The sequence below is a fragment of the Aulonocara stuartgranti genome (genome assembly GCF_965226115.1).
Source record: "Aulonocara stuartgranti genome assembly, chromosome: 15".
NCBI lineage: Eukaryota > Metazoa > Chordata > Actinopteri > Cichliformes > Cichlidae > Aulonocara > Aulonocara stuartgranti.
In genome coordinates, this window is record NC_138951.1 from 29,022,614 (window position 1) to 29,045,871 (window position 23,258).

The window sequence follows — 23,258 nt, forward strand, 5'->3', positions numbered from 1 at the left end:
AACCATCCCATCCTGTCTAAAGTCAGCCACAATCATCCCAGTGCCGATGAAGTCTCCCATCACTAGCCTGAACGATTACTGCCCTGTGGCCCTCACACCCAGGGTACACACAATCATGAAATGTTTCGAGAAACTAGTCCTTCAACACATCAAGGACTACCTCCTCCCAGATTTTGGCCCCTACCAGTTTGCATACCGCGTGAACAGATCCACAGAAAACACCATCACCATAGACCTCCACTCTGTGCTGGGCCACCTAGAACAGCGGCAAAGCTATGTCCAAATGCTCTTTGTGGACTACAGCTCAGCTTTCATTACAATCATCCTGGACATCCTCATCACTAAACTGGTCACTCTTGGCCTCCCCCCTCTCACACGTGCCTGGATAAAGGACTTTCTTACAAACTGGCCCAGACTGTAAGACTCATGCTCACTGTGCACCTGCTCCCCAAAGGCCTGTGTGCTGATCCCCCTCCTGTATTCTCTCAATACCGCAAATGCAGTTCGACCCACAACATCATCAAATTTGCTGATGACACTACGGTAGTCGGACTCATCTGAAATGGGGGACAAGGCAGTCTACAGAGAGGAAGTCCTGAAGTTGGCAGCATGGTGTTCACAGTTGATATATTTCTTTGTCTAAATACTGTTCATATATACATAGTACTGCAGAATTGTGCACCCCCCCCCACACACACACACACACACGTTTGCACTGCGTAGGAGATGCTCCGTATTTCACTGTACATCTGTATAGTGACAATAAAGGCGTTCTGTTCTATTTTATTCTATTCTACAGGGTGCACCATTTATATGGCTACACCGTGATAAAATGGGAATGGTTGGTGATATTAAAGTCCTGTTTGTGGAACATTAGCATATGTGAGGGGGCAAACTCCTCAAGATGGGTGGTGACCATGGTGGCCATTTAGAAGTCGACCATCTTGGATACAACTTTCGCTTTTTCAATAGGAAGAGGGCCATGTGACATCAAACTTATTGGTAATGTCACAAGAAAAACAACGGTGTGCTTGGTTTCAACGTAACCTTATTCTTTCATGAGTTATTTATAAGTTTCTCTTTGTTCACAGCCATTGACATATCGAAGAGGTTAACACGTGAGGAGCGGATTGAAATTGTGTTGATATCTGGTGAACGCAGTAACCGGGTCATTGCAGCAGATTTCAATGCAAGACACCCTACAAGACCACCTATCTCCCATGCTACAGTTAGCAAACTGCTTGCTAAGTTCAGTGTTGGATTTGCCAAAATGTGGGCGCAAGAAAAACTGTCACTAATGAAGAAACATCAGTGGCTGTCCTAGCTTCATTCAGCAAGAGCCCACAGCGTAGCACTCACGGCATGTCACTGGAGAGTGGCATTAGTCGAACATCCCTTCGGTGGATATTAGCTACTCACAAATGGCACTCTTACAAACTCCAGCTACTGCAGCATCTCAACGAGGATGACCCAGATCGGCGCACAGAATTTGCAGAATGGGCACAACAAAAATTGGAACAGGACCCTCAGTTCACGCAAGAAGATTTTGTTCAGTGATGAGGCAAACTTTTATGTGAATGGTGAAGTTAACAAACAAAACCACCACTATTGGTCTGACACTAACCCACATTGGATGGATCCCTCCAAGACTGTTGGAATAACAAAAGTGATGGTTTGGTGTGGTATATGGGGTACAACGATAGTGGGTCCATTCTTCATCAATGGAAACCTCAAGGCCACTGGATATTTGAAATTGCTACATGATGATGTGTTTCCCTCTTTATGCACTGAAACTGGCACGTTCGCTGAGTTTTTCCAGCAAGATGGTGCACCACCACATTATGGGTGCCAGGTCCGAGCATTCCTAGATGAATAGTTTCCTGGAAAGTGGATTGGTCATTGTGGGCCAGTTAAATGGCCCCCAAGGTCTCCAAATCTGACCCCCTTAGACTTTTATCTTTGGGTTCATCTGAAGGCAATTATCTATGGTGTGAAGATACGAGCTGTGCAGCACCTGAAACTACATATGCTGGATGCCTGTGCTGGCATTTCTCCTGCGGTGTTGCTATCAGTGTGTGAAGAGTGGGAGAAGAGGGTTGCATTGACAATCCAACACAATGGACAGCACATTGAACACATTTTATAAGTGGTCAGAAACTTGTAAATAACTCATTAAAGAATAAAGTTACCGTATTTTCACGACCATAAGACGCACTGTACTAAAAGGCGCCGTCTCAGTTATGTGTGCCATTACTGTATTTAACACACACATAAGGCGCACTGGATTATAGGGCGCATACAAGTACCGTATGCGTATTTAAAAATAAAGCGGGAGCAAACCTGAGTTCGGTACCTTACTCACATTTCTATTACCGGTAATCGTCATCATCAACAACACACAAGCATACAAGTGTGCATATTTAAAAATAAAGCAGGAGCAAAACTGAGTTTGGTACTCACATTTTTATTACCGGTAATCGTCATCATCAACAACACACAAGCATACAAGTGTGCGTATTTAAAAAATAAAGCAGGAGCAAAACAAAGTTTGGTACTCACATTTTTATCATCAATCAAACCCATCGAAGTCCTCATCCTCTGTGTCTGAATTGAACAGCTGCGCTAAATCTCCATCAAACATGCCAGGTTCACTTTCTTCCCTGTCAGAGTCACTTTCCGTGCTGTGCGGCTCCTTGGAAATTATGCCGGCTTTTGCGAAAGCTCGAACAACAGTGCCAGCAGACATGTTAGCCCAAGCATCTACAATCCATTGGCAAATTGTGGCGTAACTCGCCCGGCGCTGCCTTCCACTCTTGGTGAAACTGTGGTCTCCATTGGTCATCCATCGCTCCCAGGCCACTCGCAGCCTTACTTTGAATGGGCGGTTCACACCGATGTCCAGCGGTTGGAGTTCCTTTGTCAGGCCTCCCGGAATGACAGCAAGCTCACAGTTCATTTGTTTCACTAGTTTTTTCACATCGGCTGTGAGATGGGCACGCATAGAGTCACAGATTAAGAGCGATGGTGATGCGTGGAAAAAACCACCTGGTCTCCTTACATACACCTCCCTCAGCCAGTCTTTCATCATTTCCTCATCCATCCAGCCCTTTTCATTTGCCTTAATGATGATTCCTGCTGGAAACTTCTCTTTAGGCAAAGTCTTTCGCTTAAAAATCACCATAGGCGGCAGTTTCTGTCCATTAGCATGGCAGCCAAGCACAACAGTAAAAGAAGACTTTTCATACCCCGTTGTGCGTATCGCTAACGTGCTGGTCCCCTTCTTCTCCACAGTGTGACTCAGCGGGATGTCAAAAGTGAGCGGGACCTCGTCCATGTTTGTGATGTGGCTGGGCTGGATGTGTTTGCTGCAGTAGGAGCGGAAGATGGCCAGCTTTTCCTTATAATCCGCTGGAAGTTGCTGCGCTACCGTAGTCCTGGTCCGGATGGAAAAATGGCAACGTTTCATAAAACGAAAGCACCAAGACGGGCCTCCTTGGAAATGTTCAATGTTCATCTCTTCAGCTAGTGAAACTGCTTTTAGCCGAATGGTGACCGTCGAAACGCTTCTCCCACTCGTTCTTTGCTCGATGATCCACCGCTCGAGTCTTTCCTCCAACTCGGGCCACCTCGCCTTATGTCCACGGAAACTTAGCTGCGTTTTCTTGACCTGCCGGAGCTTGTTTTCTAGCTTCCTCCATTTGCGAACCATCGATTCGTTAATCTTAAATTCTCTCGCCACTGCTCGATTTCCATGTTCCTCCGCGTAGCTGATGGCCTTCAGTTTAAACTGTGCTTCGTAAGCGTGTCTCTTTGCCATTTTCAGGGTTGTTAAAACAACGATGTCCTGCATAACGCACATACCTGTTCTTTTATACAGGTACCGTATGTGCGATAAAGTCAACGCCCACACTTCACCCTTTAGCGTTCTCATGGTGTTCTCTACTACGTCCTCATTACAACACACAGGGCGCACTGCGCTATAGGGCGCGCCGTACTTTTTGAAGAAAATCTAAGACTTTTAAGTGCGCCTTATGGTTGTGAAAATACGGTACGTTGAAACCAAGCACACCATTGTTTTTCTTGTGACATTACCAATAGGTTTGATGTGTCACATGTAGGGCTGGGCGATATATCGAGTTTTTAAAAAATATCGATATATTTTTATACGAGATATAAGACGTGACAATATCCTTTATATCGATATAGTCTATGTTACGTTATAATTATACTTGTGGAGCCACAAGTTTGCCTCTCTTTCGTCCACTTTTGTCTCTACGCAACGTTACTCGGCCTCGCCTCTCCTTCACTGAATACAACTCCCCCTCCCCAATAGCTTCACCTGCAGGCAGCGACCAGATGGACACGGCAAATCTCCGTTAGCGAGTTGTGGGGCTGGACGGCATCAACATGTGTCACTACCCGATCCGTACTGGAAACCCGATCGGTACCCCGCATGCGCGAAAGGGGTCTACTTCCGGTCGAAGCATTTTACGATAGTTACAGGTCAGAGTATCTGTTAAGATGTTAAGAATAACAATCTTTCTTAAAATGTTTCCGATAATGAAACATTTAACATAATGTAGACAAAAACAAAAAAATAAAAAGATAGTGACAGATCGGGATCCTTACTGCGCATGTACATAGCCGGACCGTACAAATCGGGTCTACCCGATCCATACCGCGCATGTGCAGGGGTTTTCTTCTTCTTCTGTTCGTTTAATGGCAGTTTACTCCCCAGTGTACGAGGATACCGCCACCTGCTGACTGAGCGAATGAACCCTATTGTAAACTGAATTAGCGTCATTACAAACGTGTGTTAAATTTGATTTAGTGATAATCGAGTGTGTTTATGCTTGTCTGTGTGGAGAGGATTGTTGGAAAAGTGATGATAATGTCCGCTATCACTGTCAATTGCCAGTAAACACTTCATCTGGCTGCTGAATCTTCACGTGACATATTATAAAAAGTCTGTAATTATTAACTCTGTCATTAGGCACCATTCTTCTTATTTTAGGGCGCTGTTGTTCAATCGGGGAACGCTCTCTGTTGAGGAGAAAAGCAAAAATTTGTTGCGGATACGGATTATCCATTGTTTCAATGTCCCGGTAGTCGAAAAGGAGGCAGAGCTGTTGAGAAATGCTAGGTGCTAACTGGGCGCTAACCGTATCATTCAAATATATTGAATGTCGCAATGTTGGCAAAGAGAGGAAGTGACGTAAGATTTGCACATGCGGGGTACGGATCGGGTTTCCGGTACGGATCGAGTAGTGACAACGTGTTAGCGAGCTAACCGCGCTAACGAGCTAACCACGCTAACGACATGCTGCCCACAATGGCTGCACGGCCTAAAATCCTTTCATTTTCTCAAAAGTTGACAGCGTGCCTTATGTATGAATTCTGGTTGTGCTTACTGACTGCGAACCAATTTTAGGTGGTACACAGAGCAGCTGTGAAATCTGTCTTTGTTATTATGCTCAGCGTCTGTTAGTTTACATTTTGACTGCACAATTATAAGCTTTTTGTTATGCACAAAAACAACATTGTTTTCTTTTATTTATGGAGCATGATTATTTAATAAATGCTGATAATTTATTTTTGAGTAATTTCTTCATGTAAATCTATGCTGTATGTAAATAAAAATGCGTGTGTGACATCTGGGACACAGTGTGACTAAGAACTTTCTTTTTGTTCTTAACTTATGGCTTTAAAAAATATCGAGATATATATCTTATATTGCCACCCAGCTAAAAAATATCGAGATATGAATTTTGGGTCATATCGCCCAGCCCTAGTCACATGGCCCTCTTCCTATTGAAAAAACAAAAGTTGTATCCAAGATGGCCGACTTCTAAATGGCCACAAACAGGACTTTAATATCACGAACCATTCCCATTTTATTACGGTGTAACCATATAAATGGCCCACCCTGTATTCTATTTTATAACCGTGACACTGACTTTTTGACCAAGAAAATCAAATCAGTTCATCCTTGAGTTTACCTGAATGTTTGTTTAGAGTGATATCTTCTAGGTGTTCCCAGAACGTCGCATTCACAATAAATCCTCCGACAAGAGAGCCATAGAAACAACATAAAAGTATATTCTTGACTTGTGCATGATTTTGGACATAATGAATATCTTGACCTGATTGCAATGCTAGTGACACCACTTCTGAGACTTATTAGCATAAACGCATAATCTAAGCAGTTAACACTTACAATTTTAGAATTCAAGAATATTAGAGTTCTCAGTAATATGGGCATGCAGTAAGCCCCAATTACTGATAATATTGCTACAGAACATCGTCCAGGAAACTCCTTAAAACCCAACTGAGAATTGGGAAATTGGGGAAAACAAACACTAGATCCAACAGGTGGTCTCACCTCTGTACCGTAGCATGATGGGAAGCAGGGTGCTTTGCGCGTCAACGTCTTTACAAATACCATTTTGTTGAATTAATCACATCAGATAGTCCTCTCACGTTCATTCCAATTTAGGAACACAAAACAATAAATGAGTGAATTGTTTATGTGGCTGTGTGGGAGTGCAACAGGAACTGTGTACCTCTAACCAGGCAACAAACCCCTCAAACTCTACTCCACAATCAATCCCAGGCTGAACAGAGAGCAGGCTACCCCAGCCCACCCTGTTACAGCACAAAGTATATTCTAACACGACTCCCCACTGGGCTTGGATGTGGAACCTGGCATTATTAACGGTGTGGATGTTTAATGAGGAAGGATGGTGGGTAGTTAGAATGTTGTTTTCCTTCATGTTTTCCTCAACAGTGTGCAACTTACTTTGGAAATATAGGTTGTAAATAATATGGCTGGTAACCACACTAAGTGCAGCCTGCCTTTATTTGATGTCATCTTACAGGAACACAATGTGTTTTTCCATCTTTGTAAGCCATCACTAAAAACTGCATACACAAAATGTCACAGCTGTTTTGGACTGATTGGAAAGAGCAGTTTTGATAATGCAACAAACCTTGTATGAGAAACATAATCACATCACTTCACATTATTACATACTCAAACACAAGCGATTAAAGGAACACATATCAGTTTCATTATGCAGTGTCAAAAAGCACTTTTCGGTCCAAAGAGTTCTAGGGACTCCCCTAGGTTACGTGATCACTGTCGAATTTTCCAAGAACTATATCTTCTGTATGCATTTGCATCACAAACAGAAACGCTAAAGTCATGTATTAGCCAACTGCTGGTTGGCACAACAACATCTACAACCACAACAAATAGATGGATGTCTTGACAATCTGTTGACAATAGAGAAAAAGCAGTTGCAAAGGCAGGGTTTCAACCATGAAAGCTGTTAGCCAGGCAACTGCAACCTGTCCAAGTGGTAAGAACGGAATTGCAGTTTTACGTTGTAGCACTATCCACTTGCTGAAATGCTATGATGCTATACCTGGCACAGATGGAACAGTGAAGCTGTATTGAAACAGCTCTTTCCAGACCAAACTGAGAACTAACACAAAGATTTCTCTTTGAAACATCAACATTACACTGTAATTTTTATAAAGTGGGAACTTCACTGTCTTTCCTGTCATGCTCAGGTCAAATCTTACCAATTTACAAATTAAAAAATGTCCCATTGGCTCGAGGCCTTATGACATCCTCCACACTATGCACTTGAACATATAAAAGTGATGAGCACCTCTTTCGTTGAATTTTGAGTGTTTTAATCAACTTTGTTACATCTGTGGTGTTCCCGACCATCATAGAAAATGAATGGGAATCCACCCCTCAACCCCTTTGGCCTCTGACCCCCTGAATGACAAAATAAAAGACCCACTTTACGATCTACTGAACCACCCACTGAATGGCCAACTGAATGACCACTGAACAACCGACTGAACGACCCAGTGACCCAGCCTCTGAATTTTTTAATTTTTAATTTGAGAACTGTTAAAACAGACCGTTCAATGGTGACCAGAACACTAAAGTAAGGGGGTTTGGAGTGCACACAACAGGAGGGCTATTAGTCATTATATTTAAAGCTAACAGATGCTTACATATCTAGCAACATTGTAGCCTTTGGCTCAGTGACACACAGCAATTGATCAGTTGGCAACCCCCTGGCAACATCTGGTAACTAGAGAAAAAAATTTATCTTCTAACTAGTTAGTGAGTAGGACTAGGCGATATGGCCCAAAATTCATATCTTGATATTCTTTATCTGGATGTATATCTCGAAGAAGATATATATTGAAGAAGGGATTTTTTGCCATAAAGTAAGAACAAAAAGAGTTCTTAGTCAAAGCTGTGTCTCAGATCTCAAACAGGTACTTTTATTAACATACAACGTAGATGTACATGAAATTACTCAGAAATAAATTATCAGCATTTATTAAATAATAATGCTGCATATATAAAATAAAAAATGTTGTTTTTGTGCATAACAAAAAGCTCACAATTGTGCATTCAAAATGTAAACTAAAAAGACGCTGAGCATAATAACAAAGACTGACAGATTTTGCAGCTGCTCTGTTCCCATGTTCTACTGCATGACTGACAGCCTCAAGTTTGAAATCCACTTCGTAACCATGTCTCTTAACAGGTGCCATTTGTAGTCCTTATACACACACGATAATAATCCGCGCAATATTACGTTGAAGCACAGCACGTATTACTCCGCGAGGCTCCTGACTATGGTAGCCATATTGCTTTGACAATGCATTAAGTAGTGCAGCTTCGTAGCTTGCCAAAGTCATAATAAAACCTTTTTTGACAGATTTCTGAGCGCCGTGTACCACATAAAATCAGTTTTCGGTCAGTAAGCATAACCAGAATTCATACATAAGGCTCACTGTCCATTTTTGAGAAAATGAAAGGATTTTAGTGTAAGCTTCCAGCCGAAAAATACGGTACACGAGTTTTGTAAGGTGGTTTGTTTCGGTGCAGGAGGCTGTGAGACTTCGCGGTCCAGGATACAGGACGCAGTTTCACACACTCTTCATTTTGCACTTCATGGCGCTGTTGTAAATAGTGAAAATACCAGTAGTGCTCCAACCTTTAGTCGGGACGCTTTCTCAACATTCTCTACAGAATACACTGCTGCTCATCTGACACTCCAAATAATACTAATAATAATTAGTGCTGCCAGCGTTAATCTTGTTAAAATGACATTAAGGCCATAACTGCATTAACACAGTTAATGAGTTATCGCGGATCACCCCTTGCGTGGGGCTGGACTTTGTCAACGCATTAACGACCTAACCGCGCTAACGTGGATCTCTAAATTACTAATTTTCAAATGTTTTCTTTTTACCGACCAGCTCCTCTTGTATAGTTGCAGTGTCCATCTTGTTACTGCCTGCAGGTGAAGCGATGGGGGAGGGGTAGTTGTGTTCAGTGAAGGAGAGAGGCGAGGCAGAGTAGCGTTGCTTAGAGACAAAAGTGGACGAAAGAGAGGCAAACTTGCAGGTCCACGAGTATAATCATAATGCAACATAGACTATATCGATATAAACAATATTGTCACATCTCATATAAAAATATATCGATATATACAGTGGGGCAAAAAAGTATTTAGTCAGCCACCGATTGTGCAAGTTCCCCCACTTAAAATGATGACAGAGGTCAGTAATTTGCACCAGAGGTACACTTCAACTGTGAGAGACAGAATGTGAAAAAAAAAATCCATGAATTCACATGGTAGGATTTGTAAAGAATTTATTCGTAAATTAGGGTGGAAAATAAATATTTGGTCACCTCAAACAAGGAAAATCTCTGGCTCTCACAGACTTGTAACGTCTTCTGTAAGAAGCTTTTCTGTCCCCCACTCGTTACCTGTATGAATGGCACCTGTTTGAACTCATCATCTGTATAAAAGACACCTGTCCACAGCCTCAAACAGTCAGACTCCAAACGCCGCCATGGCCAAGACCAAAGAGCTTTCGAAGGACACCAGGAAAAGTATTGTAGACCTGCACCAGACTGGGAAGAGTGAATCTACAATAGGCAAGCAGCTTGGTGTGAAAAAATCAACTGTGGGAGCAATCATCAGAAAATGGAAGACATACAAGACCACTGATAATCTCCCTCGATCTGGGGCTCCACGTAAGATCTCATCCCGTGGGGTCAAAATGATCATGAGAACGGTGAGCAAAGATCCCAGAACCACACGGGGGGACCTGGTGAATGACCTGCAGAGAGCTGGGACCAAAGTAACAAAGGTCACCATCAGTAACACACTACAACGGCAGGGAATCAAATCCCGCAGTGCCAGACGTGTTCCGCTGCTGAAGCCAGTGCATGTCCAGGCCCGTCTGAAGTTTGCCAGAGAGCACATGGATGATACAGCAGAGGATTGGGAGAATGTCATGTGGTCAGGTGAAACCAATCTAGAACTTTTTGGTATAAACTCAACTCGTCGTGTTTGGAGGAAGAAGAATACTGAGTTGCATCCCAAGAACACCATACCTACTGTGAAGCATGGGGGTGGAAACATCATGCTATGGGGCTGTTTTTCTGCCAAGGGGACAGGACGACTGATCCGTGTTAAGGACAGAATGAATGGGGCCATGTATCGTGAGATTTTGAGCCAAAACCTCCTTCCATCAGTGAGAACTTTGAAGATGAAACGAGGCTGGGTCTTCCAACATGACAATGATCCAAAACACACCGCCCGGGCAACAAAGGAGTGGCTCCGTAAGAAGCATTTGAAAGTCCTGGAGTGGCCTAGCCAGTCTCCAGACCTCAACCCCATAGAAAATCTGTGGCGGGAGTTGAAAGTCCGTGTTGCTCGGCGACAGCCCCAAAACATCACTGCTCTCGAGAAGATCTGCATGGAGGAATGGGCCAAAATACCAGCTACTGTGTGTGCAAACCTGGTAAAGACCTATAGTAAACGTTTGACCTCTGTTATTGCCAACAAAGGTTATGTTACAAAGTATTGAGTTGTATTTTTGTTATTACTATAAATTACTGACCTCTGTCATCATTTTAGGTGGGGGAACTTGCACAATCGGTGGCTGACTAAACAGTTTTTTGCCCCACTGTATGTGTACACGTGCAACCCCCAAATAGCCACTTTTCTCTGCTTTTTACTCTCTGGAACCTTACAACAAAACAGCTTCTTAATACTTCCAAGGTGTGTGGCTGGCTTTGCTTCAAGGTTGTAACACCCCTTTACTGGGGCCGTTAAAGCATTTGTGCAAGAAAGGGAAACGTCAAAGCACAGATCACACACATACAGTGTTTGGCATTTGGTCAGGGCTGGCAAGGAAGTAGTGAAATGTGCTACTTCTCCACAGCAGGGGTTGAATGGGGCTCTCAAGGGCTGCAGCCTAGATTTGTGTTATTGGGATCTGAGAAATATATTTATTTTCTGAAACAAAGGCCAGCAATTAAAATGAAACTAAGGTCAGTGAATATGCTGTGTTATTCCAACATCAAGTCACCTAGAAGTGTCTGAAATGACCTTTCAGATTGTGGTTTGAATTTAAGTAGTGATTAGCTAAGTGTGCAGAAGTCAAAAAGAAGGCTTATGGTCTAACTTCTAGTACACATTCTACGCGGCAGTGTTTGTGAACACCTAAGAATATGAATGCCTGTAAGGCATAGCCCAAAGATTCATTCATTCATTGTATTAACTCATTCACTGCCATTGACGTCTATAGCCGTCAATTGCAGTGAATGAGTCAATGGGTTTAACTCATTCACTGCCAATGGCTGGCAGTGAATGAGTTAATTATTCCATTAAGACACAAATGACAGACTGAGATCAAGGAACTAAGATCCAACCAAGAAGATACATTTTGATTAACAGTTCCATGGATTTTATGCTTGATTCCTCTCTATTTGAAATGATCTGGAAAAGAGAGGTACATAAAGACTTGGCATTTTGGCTCAGTCACAGAGTCCTAGAGATCAGTCAGTGATCCACTGGGAACCACTGATTACCAGCTTCCAATAGCTGCTCTTAGTTGCTGTGAAGTTTCTAAAACCCAGTTCATGCAGGCCTAGAGATCAGTTGGCAACTATCTGGTAACAACTGGTTAGGAAAAATGCTGATTCTGCAACTGGTTGGTGAGTAGTTGCTGGCAGTCTCTAGCATGGCATTCAGAGTTGCAATGAAAAGCAGGTTGCTGCAGTGAATAGTAGTTTGCATGGAAAACACAAATTTGTCTGCAAATACTTGCAAACTACTTGCCAAGTTGTAGTGAAAGAGTGAGAAATGTGAAAAAAACTAGAAATGTTATCCTCCCAAGTAAAAGCTTTGCTGTTTCACTACCACTTGGTAGAAAATTTCACTGGGCGACAGCCAGCGGCCTCCAGCCAACACTCGCCAATAGGGCTGGGGGATATATCGAGTTTTTAAATGGGACGATCGTGGCTCAAGAGTTGGCAGTTCGTCTTGAAATCGGAAGGTTGCCGGTGCGAGCCCCGGCTCCGACAATCTCGTTCATTATGTCGTTGGGCAAGACACTTGACCCGTTTCCTACTGGTGGTGATCAGAGGGCCCGGTGGCGCCAGTGTCCGGCAGCCTCGTTCTGTCAGTGCGCCCCAGGGCAGCTGAGGCTACAATGTAGCAAGCATTGTGCAGGTTAAAATGAATGAGCTCATATTAGGCAACTTAAATAAACTGCTACAACCTACTCTTTCTAGAGTCTACGCCCTCTTCCTCCATCAATGCATTTCCCAATAATTGCCACGTACATACTGAACTGCTAACTGATTTGCTGAGATGAGGGTTGTCCCACCTGTCCCTAAAAAGTTATTAAACTATTAAAATTAGGAAGGATATTAACCTGTTGTTGTGCTGGGAATAAAACCTTTACAACTGCTATTTTGTGACTTTTGAGGTTATTTTTACCAGACTTGACTGGTGATCCTGTACAAGAAGTTATGTCCCATTGGATAGTGTAACAGAATATATAATTTCAGAATATGTGGGGCCATCATGGCTCAAGAGTTGGCAGTTCGTCTTGTAATCAGAAGGTTGCCGGTTTGAGCCCCGGCTCCGACAGTCTTGGTCGTTGTGTCCATGGGCTAGACACTTCACCCGTTTCCTATTGGTGGTGGTCAGAGGGCCCGGTGGTGCCAGTGTCCGGCAGCCTCGCCTCCAGCCAACACTCGCCAATAGGGCTGGGGGATATATCGAGTTTGTAAATTGGGCGATTGTGGCTCAAGAGTTGGCAGTTTGTCTTGAAATCGGAAGGTTGCCAGTGGGCCTCTGTCAGTGCGCCCCAGCGCAGCTGTGGCTACAATGTAGCTTGCCATCACCAGTGTGTGAATGTGTGGATGACTGAATGTGTAAAGCGCTTTGGAGTCCTTAGGGACGAGTAAAGCGCTATACAAATACAGGCCATTTGCCATTTAAATACAGTGGGGCAAAAAAGTATTTAGTCAGCCACCGATTGTGCAAGTTCCCCCACCTAAAATGATGACAGAGGTCAGTAATTTGCACCAGAGGTACACTTCAACTGTGAGTAACAGAATGTGAAAAAAAATCCATGAATCCACATGGTAGGATTTGTAAAGAATTTATTCGTAAATCAGGGTGGAAAATAAGTATTTGGCCAATAACAAAAATACAACTCAATACTTAACCTTTGTTGGCAATAACAGAGGTCAAACGTTTACCAGGTTTGCACACACAGTAGCTGGTATTTTGGCCCATTCCTCCATGCAGATCTTCTCGAGAGCAGTGATGTTTTGGGGCTGTCGCCGAGCAACACGGACTTTCAACTCCCGCCAAAGATTTTCTATGGGGTTGAGGTCTGGAGACTGGCTAGGCCACTCCAGGACTTTCAAATGCTTCTTACGGAGCCACTCCTTTGTTGCCCAGGCGGTGTGTTTTGGATCATTGTCATGTTGGAAGACCCAGCCTCGTTTCATCTTCAAAGTTCTCACTGATGGAAGGAGGTTTTGGCTCAAAATCTCACGATACATGGCCCCATTCATTCTGTCCTTAACACGGATCAGTCGTCCTGTCCCCTTGGCAGAAAAAAAGCCCCATAGCATGATGTTTCCACCCCCATGCTTCACAGTAGGTATGGTGTTCTTGGGATGCAACTCAGTATTCTTCTTCCTCCAAACACGACGAGTTGAGTTTATACCAAAAAGTTCTACATTGGTTTCACCTGACCACATGACATTCTCCCAATCCTCTGCTGTATCATCCATGTGCTCTCTGGCAAACTTCAGATGGGCCTGGACATGCACTGGCTTCAGCAGCGGAACACGTCTGGCACTGCGGGATTTGATTCCCTGCCGTTGTAGTGTGTTACTGATGGTGACCTTTGTTACTTTGGTCCCAGCTCTCTGCAGGTCATTCACCAGGTCCCCCCGTGTGGTTCTGGGATCTTTGCTCACCGTTCTCATGATCATTTTGACCCCACGGGATGAGATCTTACGTGGAGCCCCAGATCGAGGGAGATTATCAGTGGTCTTGTATGTCTTCCATTTTCTGATGATTGCTCCCACAGTTGATTTTTTCACACCAAGCTGCTTGCCTATTGTAGATTCACTCTTCCCAGTCTGGTGCAGGTCTACAATACTTTTCCTGGTGTCCTTCGAAAGCTCTTTGGTCTTGGCCATGGCGGCGTTTGGAGTCTGACTGTTTGAGGGTGTGGACAAGTGTCTTTTATACAGATGATGAGTTCAAACAGGTGCCATTCATACAGGTAACGAGTGGGGGACAGAAAAGCTTCTTACAGAAGACGTTACAGGTCTGTGAGAGCCAGAGATTTTCCTTGTTTGAGGTGACCAAATATTTATTTTCCACCCTAATTTACGAATAAATTCTTTACAAATCCTACCATGTGAATTCATGGATTTTTTTTCACATTCTGTCTCTCACAGTTGAAGTGTACCTCTGGTGCAAATTACTGACCTCTGCCATCATTTTAGGTGGGGAAACTTGCACAATCGGTGGCTGACTAAATACTTTTTTGCCCCACTGTATATATCGATATATTTTTATATGAGATGTGACAATATTGTTTATATCGATATAGTCTATGTTGCATTATGATTATACTCGTGGACCCGCAAGTTTGCCTCTCTTTCGTCCACTTTTGTCTCTAAGCAACGCTACTCTGCCTCGCCTCTCTCCTTCACTGAACACAACTACCCCTCCCCCATCGCTTCACCTGCAGGCAATAACAAGATGGACACTGCAACTATACAAGAGGAGCTGGTCGGTAAAAAGAAAACATTTGAAAATTAGTAATTTAGAGATCCATATTAGCGCGGTTAGGTCGTTAATGCGTTGACAAAGTCCAGCCCCACGCAAGGGGTGATCCGCGATAACTCATTAACTGTGTTAATGCAGTTATGGCCTTAATGTCATTTTAACAAGATTAACGCTGGCAGCACTAATTATTATTAGTATTATTTGGAGTGTCAGATGAGCAGCAGTGTATTCTGTAGAGAATGTTGAGAAAGCGTCCCGACTAAAGGTTGGAGCACTACTGGTATTTTCACTATTTACAACAGCGCCATGAAGTGCAAAATGAAGAGTGTGTGAAACTGCGTCCTGTATCCTGGACCGCGAAGTCTCACAGCCTCCTGCACCGAAACAAACCACCTTACAAAACTCGTGTACCGTATTTTTCGGCTGTAAGCTTACACTAAAATCCTTTCATTTTCTCAAAAATGGACAGTGAGCCTTATGTATGAATTCTGGTTATGCTTACTGACCGAAAACTGATTTTATGTGGTACACGGCGCTCAGAAATCTGTCAAAAAAGGTTTTATTACGACTTTGGCAAGCTACGAAGCTGCACTACTTAATTGTCAAAGCAATATGGCTGCCATAGTCAGGAGCCTCGCGGAGTAATACGTGCTGTGCTTCAACGTAATATTGCGCGGATTATTATCGTGTGGGTATAAGGACTACAAATGGCACCTGTTAAGAGACATGGTTACGAAGTGGATTTCAAACTCAAGGCTGTCAGTCATGCAGTAGAACATGGGAACAGAGCAGCTGCAAAATCTGTCAGTCTTTGTTATTATGCTCAGCGTCTTTTTAGTTTACATTTTGAATGCACAATTGTGAGCTTTTTGTTATGCACAAAAACAACATTTTTTATTTTATATATGGAGCATTATTATTTAATAAATGCTGATAATTTATTTCTGAGTAATTTCATGTACATCTACGTTGTATGTTAATAAAAGTGCCTGTTTGAGATCTGAGACACAGCTTTGACTAAGAACTCTTTTTGTTCTTACTTTATGGCAAAAAATCCCTTCTTCAATATTTATCTTCTTCGAGACATACATCCAGCTAAAGAATATCAAGATATGAATTTTGGGCCATATCGCCTAGTCCTACTCACTAACTAGTTAGAAGATAAATTTTTTTCTCTAGTTGCCAGATGTTGCCAGGGGGTTGCCAACTGATCAGTTGCTGTGTGTCACTGAGCCAAAGGCTACAATGTTGCTAGATATGTAAGCATCTGTTAGCTTAAAATATAATGACTAATAGCCCTCCTGTTGTGTGCACTCCAAACCCCCTTACTTTAGTGTTCTGGTCACCATTGAACGGTCTGTTTTAACATTCTGTCTCTCACAGTTGAAGTGTACCTCTGGTGCAAATTACTGACCTCTGTCATCATTTTAGGTGGGGGAACTTGCACAATCGGTGGCTGACTAAATACTTTTTTGCCCCACTGTATATCTTCACCTAAATGCATACACATGGGCAGTGGATTACTCATCTAATCAGGAGAACACAAACATAATGCACAAAAACACAGAATCATTTAAACAGATTCATTTGAAACCCAGACTTTATTCACTTTAATGTGTTTAATGAGTTTCATCAAGTAGTTTTTTTTTTCCAAATGATTTGCCCATAGTCGTGCATTTAGGAACTGTATCCTCGGGGGACACCTGTTGTTGTAGATTATGACATCAATCTATTCTAGCAGGTGCTGTTTATCTGTCAGCATTCTTTTAAGAACACTAACATGTACTCACATTGCCATGTCAAGGCAATGTTTGTTTTGTCCGGTTTAAGCACCAGTAGGGTTTTTGGTTACAAGATCCAGGAATGAGAAACATGGCGGTAACACAGTCCAGATCATTTCCTGTTAAACATAATCTGATCTTAGACCCATTTGAAATAAAACAAAACAACATGAGGCACAATTAACTGGGGGTTTTTTTGTTTCTTCATTTTCTTTTGTCACTTGGCAGAATCAGGACAAGCTGTAAACACAAAACTATTATTACCATATAAAGTTAACATGACAAACTTCAGCAATTAACTGCTTATTTGCACATTCAACAGAGACAAAACAAGCTCCAAAACAGGAGCTCATAATTTAACTTCTTTTACATTAAAGTAGACCTGCATGATCCATAGTACCCATAATAATCCTTATTTATATCAAACTGGGACTCCCAGCCACTCAGGTGGCCTTTTCACTCCTCCCGCTTAAACCCAAAAAGCAAGGTTAGCAGCTGGGTGGGGCTTCCTGCACTCATAATGAACTATAGAAAACAGTTTTTAAAGTATACTGAATCTTGATTTGCTGTGAGATTACATCAATCTTTGAAACTTTGGCCATTATTTAAATATTTTGTTTCCAACTTCGCCAGGCGGTTGCCGTTATGGTTATTTTAGGTCCACCCACTATAAATAAGCACAGAGGATTTGCTACAATTGTAAAGTTAAGTCTACTGTTGCTATTACTCATTTGTTCAATGTATGAACTTCTAAAAGAAAGAGCTATTTTTATATTTTAAAAAATCAAGAGTATTAAAAAGAAGTAACTGTATAAGTCAAAAATGCTTTGACTCAACTCAAGACCATCACATTTACCATGTTGGTAAAGCTGGGAGTTGTAAAGTTGAATGATAATTGATAGCTTCATAAAATGTACTTGTGTTTCTCTAACTGCCTACCTTTCCTTTCTATAACAGGCATCTTAAGTATCAGGGCTGCTAGGCAACAGCAGGGAAAGCCCAATGTGGTTAGCCAGCAACAGTATAACACTTCCTGTGTCAAACCTTAGCCCCTCCAAACAACACACACACACAACTCCCAGCACTATCTCACGTTCCCTCTTCATTTCCTTTTCTCCATATATCTCTTTGTCACTCTGTAAGAGACCAGATTGACCTACTAATGTTCCTTGCCAACCAAACAACAACTCTGATGCAGCTGAAACCAGATTATTCCAGTTCTCTGTGGTCAGTCAATGAGGGAGCAGAGAGAGGGTAGCGGATGTCTCAGCTTGATCAAAGAACACACACACAGACAAGGTTACATGCACACATACACAGATTTCTACTTGAGACTTGAGTGTCTCTGTCAGGATATGTTCCCTGAGTCTGGGTCTCTTGTCCTAAGTCAGTGTGAAATCAAGATCTGTGCTGTAGGGTTGAATGTTTTCTACTTGTAGAAAACATTCAACCCTACATCTCAATCTGTAGCTACAGAGAGTGGCAATAAGAAACTGTGGAGGGGAGGGTGGAATCGGTACGGGGATCTACGCAGTTCACAAGCAGAACTCACGCACGCTATAACGTTAGCCTGAGATATGCACTGAGTAACTAAGAGTCTGCAGCCTCCTGTGAGCTGCAGATGTAGAGCATTTAGTAGAAACAATGCTGAGTTTACAAAAAACACAATGGCCATGGTAAGACCCTGTCATGTTAGTAGTTTCTTCAGTCACTTGATTAAAGGTTAGGAGTAGATTAACTTTGAAGCCCCAAATTCACAAGCGTTATAAAAATAGCTTTGTCCCCGTTGCTGTCACTGAATTAAATAAGAACTGTTTTTGATTCGAAATATCAAAACTACTATATATGTGCCACAGTGAGCTTTATATATTTACTAGGTATGTGTGTTTTTAAAGGGATGCCAAATGCTGTCATTTTTCTGTAAAGCAAATTTACCTTGCCTTTGGGTATAAATAAAGTTACCTTGACCTTGACCTTGACATCAAATGATTAATTCTCCCTTTATTCATCCATGTCGCTGAATTTTAACTGAATGACCCTAACTCCTAACCCTAACCCCTCGAACTGAGAGAAAATGATAGAGATAGATTTTTATGTTCCACAACTTCAGCACCAAACCCCAAGTTATCAAAATAATTGAATGTGTGCAATTTTAAAGTCTTAGAGACTCTTCTGAAGATCTAACTGTGTTTCTACCTCAGTTGAAAAGCAGTTTCCAACACCAAAAGATCCAGTAGGTTTACCTTGTCCGTTGGCATAGTAGATCCACTTCTCTCGGACTTGAGTTAGTGGTGCAGGGGGTTTCTTTTGAATTGCCTTCTCCATGATGCTGCTCGGGTCCTGCATTGGGCCCTTCTTCAACACCTGAGAGCTCTGCTTCACACTACACACTACGATCACCACCAGCACCAGCAGCAGCAGCAGTACAATCATCCAGGGCAGGTGCTCGTTTATGTCAAAGTGATTATGGGCGCTTGGTCTTGGGAATCCCCTGCGAGTTGGCCTGTAGGAGCTGGAGGCTCCACCTGCGCTATCTTGTCCATTAATCTTTCTTATGCTTGTTTCAACCTTGACTATTTCTTCAGTCCCCAGATCTTCCATTGCCCTCTTGTTAGGCCCTGGGTTTGGTTCAGAATTCAGTTGCCCCCTCTGCAACTCATGGTCCATTGGTTCCTCATGAGCTGGGAGAACTGGAGTCCAATTTGGTTGGGTGAGAGTGCCAGGATGGCTTCGGAGGGGCTCTTCTGCTCGCTGGCTTTTTCCACCCTGGGGTTCCTTCAGCTGAATGGCTGCTGACTGGCTGTGGGTACCTGTGTTGAGAGGCAGAGAGGTTGATGGAGACACAGAACAAGCAAGAAGAGAGATAAGAAAGACAAGGAAAGCAAAGATAGTAGATAGTATAGAAGTAGCAGATGAGAGACAACAGTGACACAGAGAAAGAGGGAATTAAACTCAGTCACTTGGGAGTTCTGTCTAACTAAGACAAAAAAAAAAAAACAGACGGTATCACGGGCGGAGGATCCTAACACCTTAATCCATCCAAGCAATCTGGCACAGACACGCTTTGTTGACTTACTTCATCACTGAGTGGGCTGTGTACACCTTTTTGACATTGTTATTACAATCTGAGTATTCATGAAAACGAAAAGAGTGTTTAGATGATGTTCACAGGGGTAAAAATCTACTTTGTTTTCCAGGCAGTGGCCATTATAGTCATTGTTGAGCATACTAATACTAATACTCTGCAGAAATTGCAGACCAGTGTATGACTGACAGATGTCAAAATCTATATACATATTAGAGATGGCACGATACCACTTTTTTATGTCCGATACCGAAATCATAAATTTGGATATCGGCCGATACCGATATGAATATTAGTGTGTTTTTTTATTCAATAAAACTGTTTTTTTAAATATATTGCTGCATTTTGTATAAGTTCATACTCAAGTTTCAATAAACAACAACACTAAAGCTATTCTGTTATACCTGTATGTAAAAAATACACTGCACCCAAAATATTTCATAGTTCAGCAATACTGATCAATCTAATAAACTTAAACCTTCTCCATCCTTCCTATTCTGGTATTTTACAGAGTACTCTTTAGCTCCTCCCCTTTGTGAGTGTGGACACTTCATCTCTTTGCTCTTGAATGCTTTGCTTCTTATATTGATTTTTATTGATTTTTATGCTGATTTTTTCCCTTTTTTCCGTGTGAGCTTACCTGCGATTACTTCTGGACACTTGTAGATCATTAGGACTTGAGTGTTCTTAACAGAAACAGCAACATTTTATGGTTACCTTGTCCTCAGCGCTCCGTGTGTCTGTGGCCTAGACACAGCTGAAGCCTGATTACAGCGTCTGGGCACCGAGCAGCCTCAATAGCCTGGAAAGGTGCTAACCGCTAGGCTAACTAGCAACAAGATGCCTTCCCTCTCCACAGATGACTACCACAGCCTCCTGCAGAAGATTGCAGTACTGGAGACAAAAATTCATCGCTTAGAAGTAAACGTGGAGGTAAATGGACTGTGTGGAAATGAAACAACCTTGCCTTTGATTCAAAACAATGGCGATGAGCAAGCTAGTACACAGCTAAGGAGCACAGATAACATGACCAAGAAAGTAGACTCTGTGCATTATTATAAATCCTCAAGTGATAATCCCCCCTTGGACTGTCTTGGTGCAAAACCAAGACATAAATCATGTCTCCTGGAAGGGGGAGGACGTATCACAGGCAGGGCACAGCGAGCTGAAATCTCTGAAACCGACTGGCCTTCACTTCCTACGAGACAGAGAAGCTCTTCTACCCCTATATACGGGAGGAAACAGGACTGGACAACCGTGAATAGGAAGGTTAACAACAAACCTCCAAAACAACTGAATGTGAAACTGCAGAACAGATTTGCTCCACTATCAAAGGACCCTGGATCTATATCGGACAACCATCCATCTAAAAGCAGCGAAATAAGGTCTGAAAATCTGTTGAAAAGTGAAAGGCCACAGGGAAAGCTAAAGGCTAGGCCTGAAACTCTGATTGTGGGTGACTCTGCCGTAAAGGATGTACAAAGGATGTGCGGTAAGAACACTAAAGTCCTCTGCTTTCCTAACGATATGGTCAACAACCTGAAGGAGAGAATTCTTCAAATTGCAGATGAATATCCAACTGTGACAAACATTGTTCTGCATACAGGGTCAAACGATGTGTCCAAACAACAGTCGGAGGTTCTGAAACGGGACTTTACTGGATTATTAAGTACTGTAAACTCTCTGAATGCAGCTGTATTCATCAGTGGACCTGTACCGCCGGTCAGAGGAGGAGACGAGAGATTCAGCAGGTTATTTACACTGAATAAATGGCTTATATCAGCATGTGCTGACCACTCAGTGCACTTTATCGACAACTTTAATATTTTTTGGGAACGCAGGCATCTGTTCAAAGCAAATGGATTTAATTTTAACAAGTCAGGGGTGAAACTGTTCACCTCCAACTTGTTTTATTCCATACGTCATCCATCCGTGCTTGGTGCCAAGGCTGAGATAAACGAGGAGTTATCTCATAAAGAGGAACAAACATTACTCCAAGAACAGACAAAGCCCAGCAGAAACCTTGAGGAGGAGCTCCATTTGCCCCCACCCGGGAAGAGCCTCAGAAAGGAGAGACATCCATGGCATCTGAGGAAGAGCCTCAGAAAGGAGAGACATCTAAGGCAAGAAGAGGGGTCCCTATTTGCCTCCAACTCTCTCAACAACACCAACAACCAGGACAAGGGACCACGACCTTCCCCAGTCCCCCAAACCCCTGACAGGCCATCACCCTCCTCCCCCTCCCTTTCTCCCTCCTCCCCACACCTGAAATTCACTGAGGAGATGATGGAGCGGGTCAATGCTGGGCTCAGATCTACCCCCCGTCCCAATCCCTTTTTGTCCCCCATAAACCCCCCACCAGAGCGGCCAAAGGTTCGCCATCGAGCCCCACCCTCAACAGAGCAATCGAAGTCACATTGCCCAGCCTCGCCCCCCTTAGTTCCTCTTCATGCCCTGTCTCCGCAGTCTGATGCGTGATGTGTGAAGGGTCCGGGCTGTGAGGATTATGGCAGTGATGACTTTTCCCAGGAGAAGCTGGGACCCTGTTTACTAGAAGGTTTTAAAATTTCTGTACTTTTAGGTGACAGGAGACATGTGGCCTGGTCAAAACACAGAGAGCTGCACTCTAAAAGATCTTTAAACATAGTAAACATACCTTGTGTGCCACAGACTGCTCCCAAACACGAGGGGACAAGTAATACCTCTAAAACACTTAAGTTGGCTTTATTAAACATTAGATCTCTAGCTGGGAAAACATTTTTAATTAATGATTTAATCACTGAGCACAGCCTTGATTTTATGTTTTTAACTGAAACTTGGTTGGACCAAAGTAACAGTGGAGCTGTTCTCATCGAGACGACCCCTCCTAACTACAGTTTTATCAGTGAGGTCAGGGCGAGCAGGAGAGGAGGAGGGGTTGCTGTCTTATTTAATGAATCATTTCAATGTAAGCAGCTATCTCCTGGAAGTTTTCAGTCTTTTGAATATGTGGCTTTACAGCTGAAGGCCCCATCCAAAGTTGTGTTTCTTAATGTTTACAGGCCTCCCAAATACTGCACAGACTTTTTTAATGACCTCAGTGAACTGCTGTCTGTGATCTGTGTTGATTTCGACTGTGTAATTATTGCTGGGGATTTTAACATTCATGTGGACAACCCTCAGGACAAAGGGACTAAAGACCTGAGTAACACTCTGGGCAACTTTGGGCTGACTCAGCATGTAACAGAG

The 23,258-nt window shown here is 42.8% G+C and overlaps 1 protein-coding gene across 4 annotated transcripts in view; it reads right to left on the reverse strand.

The window, feature by feature from the left end:
- Positions 1–23,258, reverse strand: part of tnfrsf21 (tumor necrosis factor receptor superfamily, member 21) — a gene marked incomplete at its 3' end in the record, with an annotated part of 221,673 nt that overhangs the window by 141,377 nt on the left and 57,038 nt on the right. For all 4 annotated transcript variants that reach the window (XM_082505317.1, XM_082505315.1, XM_082505316.1 and 1 more), the window contains exon 4: positions 19,189–19,755. In XM_082505317.1, the coding sequence (XP_082361443.1) occupies positions 19,189–19,755 (567 nt within the window). The remainder of the gene's footprint in view (positions 1–19,188; positions 19,756–23,258) is intronic.